The following is a 15,940-nucleotide window of genomic DNA, read 5'->3' as shown; positions in this document are numbered from 1 at the left end:
CCCTGGATCTTGGACATGCATACACATGTGCCTGGCGTGATTTTCAAGCCATCAGGTCTGGGACTCAAATCCCAGACAGCCCTGAGAGAGTCTAGCAACATAACTGCTATGCCATCTGCTGGTCCCCATGCCCAAAATCCTGAGAGGAGAATGGAGGAGAAGGGATTGCGACATGGCCACCACCCCAGGGGGTGATTTCTCATTTTCTGTCTGTCTGTCTTCTCTGGCAAGCACACACTCCCTATAGGAAAAATTTCGGGTGAGGTGGGGGGAGGACAGCTATCATTGATGCTTTGAAATTATTAGTAGGTCCACTGTTATGTTATTTAATATTGATAATTATCATGCAGGGTAAGTCATGGTGGTGTAGTAGTAATAAAACACTCTGTGATGTTGAACCCACATGAGAAGGTCCTGGGCACACGTGCCAGGGTCTTCTGGTCAGCTCCTCAAGCTTCCCTGTGCCTGTGATCTGGGCTGACTGAGCTGGGGTGAATTGCTAAGTGAGCACCCTTTTGGGAGTAACTGTCTGTCTCTCTTGGAACGAATAAATAAACTTTAAAAATTAATAATTACCATGCAGCAAATGTGGGCTTTTTATACTTTAATAATTATATAGCAATTAACTTTATAATACCATATATTTTGTTTTACCCATTTTAAAACATTATTTTGAGAAGTTCACCAGAGCAACTTATGACACTGCTTGTACCCATGAATACAAACCCTTTACTAGAATATCCCAGTGATTTTTTTCTTGTAATGTTTTAATAAGCAAGGGAAGTTCATATATGTATATATATATATATAGTTACTAATAGTTCTTAAACTATGTTCAGCTGAAGTTTACCTGTTAAAATTGTTTATAAACTGTATTTATATATGATATTTATGTAAAAGTTAGCAGAAATTTATAATACAGTAACCAGAGATTTTTGTTATATGACAGACACCAGAGATAAAGAGAATTTTATGATTAGCTTTAATTCATGAAAATAGTTCTTCTGAAAAGTAATTTTGAAAGAATTAAACACGAATGCCTTTTAAGTCTCAGACTGAGTACACATTATTATATCTCAGGAGTACCCAAACTTTTAAGTCCCTAAGAAAATAACTAGGTCCTAATAAATTAAAGGTGAGATAAAAATGTATTTACATTTCAGAATCTCATTTGAATAGGTTGTGTCATTTTTAAAATTTTTTTAATATTTGCTGTAGAGCATATGCTCTAGCCAGGGAGGGAAAGTAAGAAATCACCTATGATGGGGGATGGCGACACCAGAGTTCCTTCTCCATTCTGCTTGGGATTTTGCACATGCATTGTGCATGTGCCTGGCGTGTTTTTCAGGCCACTGGATCTGGGACTCAAATCGTGCATTTCGGCCATGTGGGAATCCATTGTCCTTAACCAGTACACCACCAGCTGGCCCTAAGCATCATTTTCATAACTAGCTATCAGCTTTCCATTTCAGAGGAAATTTTGTTTTTAACATTTTCAGTTAAATTAGTTTTAGTTCTCTCTGAATTCAATATCCTTTATGAAATTTAGAGAAATTTTAGGAATTTTAACAATAAAATGTTTTGAAACTTTAATTTTTAGGGAGATTTTTGCTATAGGGTGCAGGTGCTCTCCGGAGAGACAGAGATACAGAGAGAAGGAAAGTGAGAAATCACCCCCCAGGGGGTGATGGCCATGCCACAGTCCCTTCTTATCCATTCTCCTCTCGTGATTTTGGTCATGCACCCCCACATGTTTTGGTCATGCACACACACATGCCCAACATGAGCTTTAAGCCACTGGGTCTGGGACTTGAACTACATTCGACTACATGGGAATCCGACAATGTAACCATTACACCATCTGCTGGTCTCAAATAATTACGTTTTGCTAGAGGGCACATGTGATCACCAGAGAGAGAAAGAGAGAGAGAGAGAGAGAGAGAGAGGGAGAGAGACACAGAGAGGAGTAAGCACTCCCCAAGGGCATATTCTTGCTGCCATCTCTTCATCTCTCCCTCCCTTTGAGATTTTGGGCATGCACACACCTGTGCACCCAACTTATTTCCTAAGCCCCCAGGTCCAGGACTTGAAACGTGTGGTCAGTTATGTTTGATCCTACTGCCTTAACCGCCAGGCCACGGAGCTGACCCAATACTTTACATTTTCTTAAACAGTCCATCAGATGGGTGGTCCCCATGCAGATTATTAAAGATTGGACTACAGCTAAAGGGAAGAAAAACAGATCTATAAACTCTAGATCAAGGTTCGGCCTACCCAAGGCCTCCTGTGCGGAGACCCCCTGGATGAAACCACTGTCTCTCTATCTGGCCAGAGGCAAAACCCTCAATTTAGGACTGAAGGGTAAGAATGAAGGAGAATACTGAATACTATCCTGTCAGTCACTGGACAGGATAGTAGTGAGTCACTTCAAAGTGAAAATAACAACACTTCTCAAGAAATTCAAAAGAATCAATGCTGTCAAAGACAGGGTGTTCCAGTGAACTCACTCAGGTTTCTCTTTAAAGGTCAGAGAATTGCAGATTATTGTACACTTAAAGAATTGGGAATGGAGGAGGCAAGTGTGATTAAAGTTTGTCAGGAACAAAGGGGGGCTCATTCAGTGGTTGAGATTTTTTTATTCTTTCCCCTTAATGCTTTTTCATATTTAAAAATACTTATTTTATAATGTGGTGTTGAAAATGGAACTGAGGGGCCAGCAGGTGGTGTGATGGTTAAGGTGCTGGACTCTCATATGGCTGACTGTAGTTCAAGTCCCAGACCTGGCAGCTTGCTTTCTTACTTTCCTCTCTTTGTCTGTCTCTGGTCAACTTTTTAAAAATAAAATAATGACTGAATAAAATAAAATAATAAATTTTAAATAATGGAATTGAAAACTGGATCCCTCTCTCTCTAAAACTTCTGGTAATTTGAATTCTAGTGCTCATTATTCATTATTGTTTGTTTTCATCGCACCAGTTTCTGATTATCAAGCCTCAGCTCCCTTAATTTTGCTTTCTCTTTTATTTATTTTTTTTTTTGAGAGGTTTTCGCTATAGGGCGCGTGCGTTCGCCAGACAGACAGAGAGAGACATAGAGACAAAAAGTGAGAAATCACCCCCCAGGGGGGATGGTCACGCCGCAATCCCTTCTCCTCCTCTCTCCTCTCGGGATCTTGGGCACGCACGCACACGCGCCCGGCGTGAGTTTTAAGCCACCGGGTCTAGGACGCGAACCGTGGTCGACTACGTGGGAGTCCAGCGACATAGCCATTACGCTAACTGCTGGTTCCCATGCTTTCTCATTTTTAAAAATTACATGTGTGCACAGAGAGGCCACCTTTGTCAGGACTCTGCATTTTTAGGCTTGTGATAAGTAAGATCAACCAGTCTGAGTATTCATAGTGACTTTCCAGTTAGCCCTGAAGTTTTTGCATGTGATTGTATACTCCTGGACTATGACTTTCAGTGGGAGAGAAGTTTTTCAAAGAATGGAGCTGTGGAAACATGACCTTTCCTTATCTTAAGGCTGTTTTTAAAATTCAAGGGTCTGGATCAAAAGAATATTGGGTTGGAATTGAGATGACACAACTCCAAAGATGGCTTCACTGAAAACACATTTTTTAAATGATTTATTTGTTTATATATTATTTGTTGTTGTTGTTATTGTTGTTGTTTAATTTGACCAGAGAGAAATACACACACAGAGAAAGGGAAAGTGAGAATGCAAGCCACCAGGTCTGAGACTTGAACTGTGGTCAGCCATGTGGGAGTCCAGTACCCCAACCACCATACCACCTGCCATCCTAGAGAACACATTTTAAGAATTAAAAAATCTTGTCAGAAGATCCCAGAAAAATTTTAATTTCCAGTAGCATTTACTAAGCTTATACATGCAAAAGTGCACTGCTCTTTTTTATTTAATTTGTACTTTTGTCCATTTGTACTTAAATAGACATTGTCTATACCAGCTTCATTAAAAAAAAATTATTTGTAAAAATTGAAATAAAAATTATTTTATTTGAAAGCTGTACTTTAGGGACCAGCAGATGGTGTAATGAAAACTGTACTTAATTTTTTAAATATTTTACTTTTTAAATAATTGTTCACTGAATTGTATTTATCATTATTATTATTATCTTTAATTTGACTAGAGAGAGAGAGGGAGTGAGAAAGCAAGCTGCTAGGTCCAGAATTCAAACAGTGGTAGGCCATGTTGGAGTCCAGTACCCTTAACCACCACACCACCTGCTGGGCCCCAAAAGCTGTATGTACTTTATTAAAAATAGAGCTCATATTCATCCTTACTTTGTTCCCTGTTCTACCTCAACATTTTGTTTTTGTTGTTGTTTTGCTATAGAGTATATGTGCTCGAAAGAGAGAGACATACGCTCAAGGAAAGTGAGAAATCACTACCCAAGAAAGATGGTCAAGCCATGGTCAGCCATGTGGGAGCCTAGCACCTTAACTACCACACTACCTTCTGACCACTCAAGGTTTTTTTTAATGAAGTACCATATCAGCAAACAAGTTTGAACATCCTAACTAGAGTTTTTAAATTAATAAGCTGTATTTTATACAGTGACAAGTTAACAACTCACTAAGTAATATATAATCATGGTGAAGTTTATATCACCTCAATGATTTTAAATTTGAGTAATTTACCAGATTAAATTACATCGTTACTTTTTTTTAACATTGGGATTGAGAAGAGTATCATTGTTCACTGTGAGTTTAAGCCACCAGGTCCAGGACTTGAACCCTGGCTGACTACATGGGAGTCCAGTGACATAGCCATTGTACCAGCTGCTGGTCTCTCAAGTAACTTTCAAAGGATATCCTATTAGGCTAATGTCAGACCTCTCATCAGAAACAATGCAAGCAGCAAAAGAATACAAAAATATATTCAAAGTGTTAGGTGAAAAACAATTTCAACCAAGAATACTATACCCAGCAAGATTATCCTTCATAATGAGGAAAAAAGACAAAATTCTCAGATAAACAAAACCTGTAAGAATTTACCAACACCAGACAAGCTCTCCAAGACATGCTGAAGGAAAGGCTTAAACTCATGCCGGGCACATGTGCATGCATTCCCAAGATCCTGAGAGGACAATGGAGGAGAAGGGATTGTGGCATGGCCATCCCCCCTGGGGGGTGATTTCTTGCTGTCTGTCTCTCTGTCTCTGTCTTTCTGGTGAGTGCATGCACCCTATAGCAAAAACCTTTCAAAGAAAGAAAGGAAGGTAGGAAGGAAATAAATAAATAAATAAATAAATAAATTTATTTGACTTTTCTCTCTTGCCAAATTTAGTATCTTGTCTTTGTCTGTGGTTTCAGTCAATTTGGCTATGATATGCCTTGGAGAAGATCTTCTTGGGTTGATTCTATGTGGGATCATTTGTATTTCTTGGCTCTGGATATTTGAGTGCCTCTCTAGGTTTGAAAGTTTTCTTCCAGGATTTCATGGAATAGATTATCAATGCCCTTATTAGTTTCTTTACCTTCTGGGATACTGATGATCCAGATGTTTGGACGTTTAATTGTATCTAGTATTACTTGTATGTTATTCTCATTTTGGGAGGGTTATTTTCTCAGTCTTTTTGGTGAATTTTTCTTGGTCAGAGGTTCTATCTTCTATATCTGAGATTCTGTCTTCTGCATGATCTAATCTGCTTTCAATATTTTCAAGGGAGCTTTTGATTTCCTGTATTACAGCCTTCATTTCTAACAATTTCGGTTGATTCTTTTTTATGATGCGTATTTCCTCTTTCAGATTGTGCAAGAACTTCCTCACCTTCTGGAACTCATTGTCTCTTTTCTCCTGCATCTTCTGGAGTTTATCATCTCTGTTCTGTTGCATTTCTGTTAACTCTGTCACTATGAATATTTTTCATTTTTTATCTCACATTTCCACAAGTTCCCTTGGATTATTTGTGGAGGATGGGGAGTTAATATTTTCCCTTAGGGGAGAGATATGTTCTTGGTTTCTCGTATTTCTTGTGCTTCTGTAATGGTTTCTGCTTATCTGATGGATCATATGTTTTTTTCCTAGTTTTTGGAGTTAAATCTGAGCATTCAGAGGCATGCAGGAGAAGGTGATCTGGCTCCTGGCTAGATCTGGGGGGACAGGAGGGTAATGTCTGGACAGAAGGTCTTCAGTGGTCCTAATCCCTGAAAGGGGCCACTCAGAACTCAGATGTAGATGACTGGTGATTGGCTTATCCTAGCTCCTGGCTAGATCTGGAGGACAGGAGGGTGAAGTCCTCTTTTTTTTTTTTCCTAAGAATTATTTTATTTAACTTTACTTTATTTATTGGTTGATTTTGAGTTGACCAGAGGTGGGGTGGAGGGCGGAGGAGTGAGAAAGCAAGCTGCTGAGTCTGGGATTTCTTTTTTTTTTTTAAGAATTACTTTATTTAACTTTACTTTTTTATTTTAATTTTCCCAGAGAAAGATACAGTGAGAGAGAGAAAGTGAGAAAGCAAAGTGCCAGGTCCAGGACTCAAACTGCAGTCAGCCATGTGGGACTCCAGTGCTCTTAACCACCATACCACCTTCTGGCCACGTGGGAGTCCAGTGCCCTTAACCACCATGCTATCTGCTGGCCCCTCAACAAGAATTCTTATACATTGTTGGGAAAAGTAAAAATTGGCACAGTGACTTCAAAGAGTAGAAAACAATACTTATAAATCTGAAAATGTGCATCTTTTAATGTATCTGGAGAAACTCGTGTGTGTGTGTACATATATGTGTACATAAGACATTTGCAAGTATATTTGATCCCTCATTGTTCATAAGACAAAACATTGAAGCTTTCTTTCAGTAGGAGAATGAACATTTTATATAACAAAATGTTTTGTAGTAGTAAAATTGTATGAACTAGCTATTATCAACATGTGCCTCAAAAACATACCACTACATGAAAATGCAAGTTTAAAAAGGATTCCATGTAATCCCATCTAGTTAAATGTATTAAGAACAAACAAGGGACCAGCTGATGATGAAATGATTGTGTTGCTGGACTCACATATAGTCAACCGTGGTTCAAGTCCTGGACTCGGTGACTTAAAACTCACACTGCTGGCACATGTGCATGAATGGCAAAAATCTCAGGAGGAAACTGGAGAAGGAATTACAGCATGGCCATCTCCCCGGGGGGTGATTTCTCATTTTCTGCCTCTCAGTCTCTCTGGCAACCACATGTGCCCAATGGCAAAAAATCTCTCTCTCTGAAAAAAGGAACATATAGATGGGGCCATCAGCTGGTGTGGTGGTAGAGGTGCTGGACTCCCATATGGCTGACTGTGGTTTGAGTCCTAGACTTGGTGGCTTGCTTTCTTACTTTCTCTTTCTTTCTGTCTCTGATCAAATTTTAAAAGAAATGATACTAACAAATAAAATTAAATACATAATTTTCTAAAAGAAAAGAATAAACAGTAATGTGTGTATGTCTTGAGTGATTGAATATATATTGAAAAGTACAAAATAGGCATGTAAATTGTGCACCCCAGATTTATGATAATGGTTGCCTTTTTAATTTCTGGGAGAAAGATTAAATCAAAGTAAATAATGGGAAAATAAGATCCTAACTAGTGCTTACGTAGATCAGATTGTTGACTATATATTTGTCTACTCTTTTTCACTTTTTAAAATGCATTTTAAGTATTATATTTTGATAATGTATTTATATTCTATTTCATGTAAAGTCAGAATTTGACTCTTTAACCATTTAAAACTTTATTATTTTATGCATTTTAGCTTCTTGTTTCCAATTTGCTCTTTCTACTTCTATCCCCAATATAATTATCACAAGTAGTTTAGAAGTCTAATTGATTGTCAACAAATGAGGATTTTTATTTAAAGTTATTTTCTTTGTTTTATAGGAAAAACATCAGAGAGAGGCTCATTTTCCCTGTATAGCAGAGACACTGGATTACCAGGCTGTCAAGTAAGTTTAATGAATAAAAATGCAATGAGACGCCTTTTTTTTAAAGCATGTGAATAAAGAATTTAATAAGAGGAGGTAGAAATTTAGCTAATCATTATTTGTTCCTTTAATTTGTTGAGTGAATGTTTTTTAGAAGTTAAACTTTTTTTCCTACCTCTGCTTAAATTATTTTCCTTTCCCAGTTCACCAGACCTTCTTTATCTTCAAAGATTTTCATAATCCACTGCCATTTCAACTAGAAACAAAGTAAAAGTTATCTTTCCTGCACCTTTCCAAAATGCTTCCTGTTTCTAAAAATGGTTTTTGCATTATTTCCTCATAAAAACAAATTGCTGATATATAACCTGAAAACTTTGAGCTGTATGTCTGAATATTCTGTCACATTAAACTTACCAGTAACATTGGAAGTATTTTCAGTTTGATCTTCCATGGAACCAGTTTTTTAGGCTTTACTCAGTCTTTGACTTAGAAACCATTGCATTTTTTTTCCTTCATAACCTATTTTTTAGGATTTACACAGTCTCTATCTTAGAAACTTTGTGTTAACTCTTCCCCATTCTTAGCAAGTTGGATTTCTGCAAATGGCTTTCCCTATTCCCCCACTTTTGTTTACCAGCGAATTCCCATAAGAAATAAGCAAAAAAAAAAAAAAGGAAAAACAGGATATACTCAATATGAGCTTTTGCTGTTTGTATGCTTTTCATGAGGCCCACCCTCATTTCAAATATGGACACGTGAGCTAATTGTAACTATTTCACTAATAATACATTTAATGCATATTTCATAGTTGTATAATTGCCTTTAAGAAACATGAGATTCTGTCTTGTGATACGCTTTTTCATTATAAAATAATATACTGTTAAAACTGGAGATCACCTATTCCCACCCCCTTATTGGTAAATGCAACATATATATAATCTGAGTAAGTAATTTGTTAAATATTACGAGTTGGGAATTAATAGCTGGGCCAACATTCAGATTTTTTTTACTTTTGACCAAGCTGTGATACTCTATTTTTATCAGTTGATATAAAAAAACAAAAATAGTTATTGGTGTTGGGCTGGTTACCATGGGTAAACCCCACCACATGGTGTGTGTGCCCAAAATCCCTAGAGAATTGAGAAGGGATTGTGGCCTCGCCATCCCTCCATGGGGTGCTTTCCCTTTCTCTCTCTCCCTCTCATTCTCTCTTTCTCCTTGGTGAGTACATCTTCCCCATAGCAAAATTTTTAAATAATAGTAAATAAAATTATAAGAAACAGGAAGGAAGGAAGGGAAGAAGGCATGCAGGCAGGCAAGCAATAGTTGAATTTCAAGGCTCTGTAAAGCTATTTTTCTGACACTTTTTAAGGCCAACTAAGATATGCCATGTCTTTTATACATGTTTAGCGATATCAATAAAGAACCACAGTATCCTCTGTTTGGGGAGCCAGATCAAATGTGGATTGGTGATTTTAATATTTCTACATGGTATAATTGTAGAACTCTGTTGTGAGACAGGTTGCCATTTGAATTTCATTGTCTAAGTTTGAATTATTTGAAGAGTTGTACTGAGGGCCTTATATTTTCATTTCTTTTTTAGAGAGATTTTTGCTATTGTGTGCTCACTGGAGAGACAGGAGAGAAAGTGAGAAAACATCCCCAGGGTGTGGGGCGGCCACACCACAATTCCTTCTCTAGTCTCCTCTCAGCATCTTGGGCACAGAAGGGTGTGAGTTTCAAGCTGCCAGGTCCAGGACTCTAATTGTAGTCAGACATGTGGGAGTCTTGCACCTTAATCACTATGCCACCTTGCTGGCCCCAGGATCTAATTTCTAATCTTGACTACATCACTCCCATTTGGTAAAAACAACTACAAAGAGTCCTGTAATATGTGTAAGGTATTCTCTAAACTACCAGTGTGACATATCATTTAATAGACTTGTCTGCCAACCTGCTTTAAGGCCTTAGAATTCTTTTCCCCTGTATCTTAAATCCAAGGCAGCAGCTTGGTCAGCAACACTGAATCTTACATTCTTATAGTATCATAGTGCCTCATAACACTGTGACAAATTTGATTACTTATCAGGTATATGAAAGTGCTAGTTCCAATTTCTGATAATACAGTAGATCAATAAAGTCAGTTGAGAGTGGTAAGAAGAAAGTAATATAAGCTTTAGAGTCAGAAGACATAGGTTCAAATCACATCTTTTCATTGATTTCTTCATGTGAAATAAGATTAGCAATTTCTGCGTCTGCTTCCTTTGTAGGTCTCTGAAAGTTAAATTCTGTCTGCTTTTGAAAACTAAATACATATTTTAAAAGTTTCTTGATTCATATACCCATACAACAAAAGGTCTTTAGGGTCCTTAATACTAGTTTTAAGAGGACTGAGAGCCACTGGTCTAATGTTAACGTTACCGTTTAAAAAAACTGTTGTAAGCTTTTTGAGACTGTAGCTATAGCCAATAAATCATAGCTAATACTTATATTAATGATATTTCACTTTCTTTTTTTAATACTCTCTTGGCAAAAGTATAGCTGTTTAGTTGGAGTCAGTGGTAAGCTCTATTTATATAATTGTCCAATTTTGTAAAGGTGAATCTTAAAAAAGTTTTTTTCGGGACCAGCAGGTGGCATGGTGGTTAAGGCACTGGACTCTCCCATGTGGTCGACCGTGGTTCGAGTCCTGAACCTGGTGGCTTGCTTTCTCACTTTCCCTCTGTCTCTTTCTCTCTGTCTCTCTCTGGTCAGGTTAAAATGAATGAATGAATAAATAAAATTAAATAAATAATTCTTTTTTTTAAAAGTTTTTGTTAAGGATTAATTGGTATTTATACCAAATTTAATTCTAATATAAAAATAATTTAAGTCTAAGTAGGTGCATAGTACTCTAATAACAGTTGCTGCCATTTTCTGAGCAATGGCTGAGCCATGCATTTAACTAAACATAATCATGTTTAATCCTTTGAACAGCACTTCATTTTGCAGGTTAGAAAATACAGGTATTATTTGTTCAAGGTTATGTACATTTAGCACCTAGTAAACCTAAACCTGTACTTAAGGTTTTTAACTGTGATGTAAATATGTTGCAGTTTAAGAATCCTTTAGATTCCTACTCTATACTCTTAAATCCCTCCTTTTTAGTTTGGTTGAGGAGGGCACTGGGAATTTATGTTTTTTAAGTGTGTCCTAGGTGATTTAATTCACACAGACTAAGGTTCATGCTTTGAGAACCCAGCTCTTCTGTATGTACCAAATCTTAAGCATATATGGAGTATAAAAGAACAGAAATTATAAGATCACTGTTTGACAGTTGTTTATAAATATTTTAGAGCAATCATGCAGTCCTATAGAAATGAGAAAAGCAAAGTTCCTGAAATATATAATACACAATAATAGTAATACTATCTATAAGATTTAAAGGTATTCAAGTTGGAAAAGATTTGTTTCTGAAGAATTTACAGAAATAATGCATGAACCCAGAGTCTAAATTCAGCAAAGCAGGGAAAAAATTATAGTACAGGAGAATAAACAACATCAGTGAAGACAAGGGTTCTTAAAACAAGTAAAAGGACTTGTTACCGTGAACAGAAAAATGGCTTTGCAGTTTATTATGTCGTCGGGAAGTCATGACCATGTTTTTCTATGCAAAAATGCCTTAAGACTTTCCTGATGACCCCATATTATTGTTACTTAGCTCTAATGATTAGTTGCCAGAAAGTTATGATGAATAGCACCAGCTGATACTGGTCTTGGTAAGTAAACTCAAAAAATTCAAGAGTTAAAAAAGGTAGTTTCCCAAGACCAGCAGATGCTGTAATAGTTACATCACTGGACTCCCCTATGCCAACCACAGTTCAAGTCCTAGACCCGGTGGCTTGAAACTAATGCCAGACACATAATGTATGCAAGCCCAAAATATTGAGTGGAGAATTGAGAAGGGGATGATTTCTCACTCACTGGCAAGCACATAAGCTCTATAACAAAAATCCCTTTTTAAAAAAAGGAGAAAAAAGAGGAGGCCAGCTGGTGGCATGTGGAGGCTGGGGTGCTGAATTCTCACATGGCCAACCATGGTTCAAATCCTGGACCTGGGACCTTGTTTTCTCACTTTCCCTTTCTCTCTGGTCAAATTAAAAAGAAAAGAATAACAAATTTTAAATAATTTTTTTTACAACAAGAAGAAAAAAGAAATGTAATTTCCCAAAGAAAAACCCATATTCCTAACAGTATTCATTAAAAAGGGCAGAGGAAGAAAAGTACACTTAATGGTAGTCATTTTGTCTTACTTGTTCACAAGTGACATAAAAATCCAAAGAACATATAAATAGTAACTACAAAATTCTATCTCCACACCACTTCAAAGCCATTATTCTTCAACAAAATTCCCGCAAGGCACATTAACTCTACTATTAATGTACATAAAATGCTGCCAATGTATTGCTGAATTCAGGCTAACTTAATAATACCTGATGGGTCTTCATGTTAAGATGATGAAATAATATGCTGCTAAATGAGTCTCCTCATACTATCTTCATGGCATTCGCATAACTGATGAGCCATTACAAGGGAACTGATGGAGTAGTATTACTGGAAAAATTGATAGATCATTCTGCAATTGATTTTTTTTTATTGATCCAACACAGAGCAAAGAAGCCAGCATCTTTACTAACAATAGATACAGTATTTTATAAATTGCTAGTTAAGTGAAAAATCCTTTTTATCACTACAACAATATTTTTCATAGATACCTCTTCAACAAATATTTATTAAGATTTTCTCAAAAAAAGAAGATGATGGGACCAGCAGTTGGCATAATGGCTATGTCGCTGGACTCCTATGTAGTCAATCGCAGTTCAAGTCCCGGACCCAGTGGCGTAAACTCATGCCAGGTGCATGTGTGTGCATGCCAAAGATCCCGAGAGGAGAATAGAGGAGAAGGGATTGCGGTGTGGCCATACCCACTGGGGAGTGATTTCTCGCTCTCTATCTCTTTCTGTCTTTCTGGCAAACACATGCGCCCTATAGCAAAAACCTCTCAAAAAAATAAGATGGCAGAGTCTTGGGTTTTTATTAAAATGTTTGAAATTTCATCTGAGTTCAAATATTATGCCCTTGAGAAGATGATAACTTTAAAAACTCAAGTTAACTCTTAGTTATTTGAAAATATCTCCACAGTATATTCATCTTTTTCTTATATCCAATCCCATCATATATAGACATTTGTAATGATAAAAGAACCAATAATTCAGGAAGACATAAGTGATAAATATATACGATTTATCTTCTAATTTATCTCCTAACAAGAGGGCTTAAAATTGTTTTTTAAAAAGCAATGTTTGAGGGACCACAGTTGGTGTAATGGCTACGTCGCTCGACTTCCACGTTGTTGACCACGGTTTGAGTCCCGGACCCAGTGGCTTAAACTCACACCAGGCACATGTATGTCCATGCCCAAGATCCCGAGAGAAGAATGGAGGAGAAAGGATTGAAGCATGGTCATCCCTCTGGGGTGATTTCTCCCTTTCTGTCTCTCTGTCTCTCTGGCAAGCCCACACACCCTAAAGCAAAAACCTCTTTAAAAAAAAAAAAAGTTTGATAGAATTAAAGAGAGAAGTAAACAAATTTATAATCAAAGCTGAAGATTTGAATACCTTTCTCAGCTATTGTCAGAAGAACTAGACAGAAAACTTAAGTAAGGACACAGAATTAAATAAACTATCAGCATCCTTGATTTAACTGCTATTTATAGAATTATATCCATATCCAGGGACCAGCAGGTGGCGTGGTGGTTAAGGCACTGGACACTCCCACATGGCTGACCACCATTTGAGTCCTGGACCTGGTGACTTGCTTTCTCACTTTCCTTCTCTCTCTCTCTGTGTATCTATCTGGTCAAATTAAAATAAATAAATGAATAAATAAAAAATAATTCTTACGGACCAGCAGGTGGCATGGTGGTTAAGGCACTGGACACTCCCACATGGCTGACCAGGGTTCATGTATTGGACCTGGTGGCTTGCTTTCTCACTTCTCTCTCTCTCACTCTCACCCTCTGTCTCTCTCTGGTCAAATTAAAAACTCAATGAATGAATAAATTAAAAAATAAAATAAATAATTATTTTTTTTAATTCTTAAAAAAAAAACTATATCCATATCCAACAAATGAAGAATATAAATTCCTTTCAGGGGCACATGTTATATTTAACAGGCTTGAACAATATGCTGATCCATAAAACCGATGCCAGTAAACTGAAAAGATTTGCAATCAGAGTATGTTCTCAGACCAGAAAAGAATCAAATTAAAAGTCAGTAAGATATATATATAGATAGATAGATAGATAGATAGATAGATAGATAGATAGATAGATAGATAGATAGATAGATAGATAGATAGATAGATAGATAGATAGATAGATAGATAGATAGATAGATAGATAGATAGATAGATAGATAGATAGATAGATAGATAGATAGATAGATAGATAGATAGATAGATAGATAGATAGATAGATAGATAGATAGATAGATAGATAGATATGTATATATATTTGGGACTTAAACATTCCTAAATAACCAGTGGTTTTAAAAAGAAACAAGAGAATTGAGAAGCGATTTTAAAGCTGAAGTGTGTCCTGGCGTGTTCAGGGAAGCTATGCTTGAAACTCCATCTCCTAGACTCCCAAAATATTCAGACAAAGTAGGACAACCTCTGTCTTTTCTCTGTTTCTGTCTGTCTTGCACTCACTCTCTCTCTCTTTAAATTTTTCTTTTCTTTTCTTTTTTAATTTTTCAACCACTTCTCTTCGCCTTGGGCCTTTTCTTTCACTTGCTAATTGTAGAAGCCATTTGAAGCTGAGTCGTGTCCTGGCGTGTACATGTGGCATGCTAGTACGCTGCATGGTTTTCATTTTTTATGTGTACATAAAAAAATTTTCCCTCTCTTTTTTTGGTAGTTAAAATTTAGAGACATTGCTGTCTACCACTTAATGAGGCTTCTGCTTTAATGAAGACATTTCTTTTTATAAATCCAAACTCCTAACCTTTCTGTGGATACCACATTGCAAAGCACAGTGGAGGATACTGTCACAGAATGACCAGAAACAACCGCAGATGCACAAGAAACATGAGAAATCAAGGAAAAAACGTCTCTCCCCTAAGGGAAAAGAACAATCCCTCATCATCCACAGATAGTATAGTAGAACTCATGGAGATGTCTGTTAGAGAATTTAGAATATTCATAGTGACAGAACTGAACGAGATGCAAGAGCTGAGAGATAATGACCTCCAGAAGATGCAGGAGAAAAGAGACAATTTTCAGGAGGTGTTGAAGTTCTTCCGTGATCCGAAAAAGCAAATACACACCATAAAGAAGAATCAAACGTAGCTATTGGAGATGTAGGCCGCCATTCAGGAAATCAAAACCGCCCCTCAAAAGTATTAAAAGCAGATTAATCCATGTAGAAAATCCAATCTTGGATGTTGAAGGCAAAACCTCTGATCTAAAAAAAAAAAAGTGAAAATAACCCAGAAAAAATGAGAATACCATACGAGAAGTACTAGACAGAATTAAGCGCCCAAACATCCGGACGATTGGTATCCCAGAAGGTGAGGAAACTATTAAGGGTATTGATAATCTATTCCATGAAAGAAATCTTGGAAAAAAACTTTCCAAATCTAGAGAGGCATTCAAATATCCAGACCCAAGAAATATTAAGGACCCCTAACAGAATCAATACAAGAAGATCTTCTCCAAGGCATATCATAACCAGAGTGGCAAAATGCCCAAAGACAAGATACTAAAATTGGCAAGAGAGAAACGTCAGGATACTTACAAAGGTTATCCTATCAGGCTAACCTCAGTCCCCTCATCAGAAACAATGCAAGCAGGGAAAGAATGGGAAAATATATTCAAAGTGTTAAGTGAAAAACAGTTTCAACCAAGAATACTATACCAGGCAAGATTATGGAAAGAAAGGTAAAAACATTCTCAGATAAACAAGACCTGAAA

General features: G+C 36.9%; 1 protein-coding gene across 8 annotated transcripts in view; it reads left to right on the top strand.

The window, feature by feature from the left end:
* Nucleotides 1-15,940, top strand: part of TCF12 (transcription factor 12) — a 479,077-nt gene that overhangs the window by 306,856 nt on the left and 156,281 nt on the right. For all 8 annotated transcript variants that reach the window (XM_027766014.1, XM_014581899.2, XM_014581901.2 and 5 more), the window contains one exon: nt 7,883-7,947. In XM_027766014.1, coding sequence (XP_027621815.1) covers nt 7,883-7,947 — 65 coding nt within the window. The remainder of the gene's footprint in view (nt 1-7,882; nt 7,948-15,940) is intronic.

This window comes from Tupaia chinensis, unplaced genomic scaffold (assembly GCF_000334495.1).
Source record: "Tupaia chinensis unplaced genomic scaffold, TupChi_1.0 Scaffold000063_1, whole genome shotgun sequence".
Lineage (NCBI taxonomy): Eukaryota > Metazoa > Chordata > Mammalia > Scandentia > Tupaiidae > Tupaia > Tupaia belangeri.
This window is presented reverse-complemented; position numbering and strand designations above follow the sequence as displayed.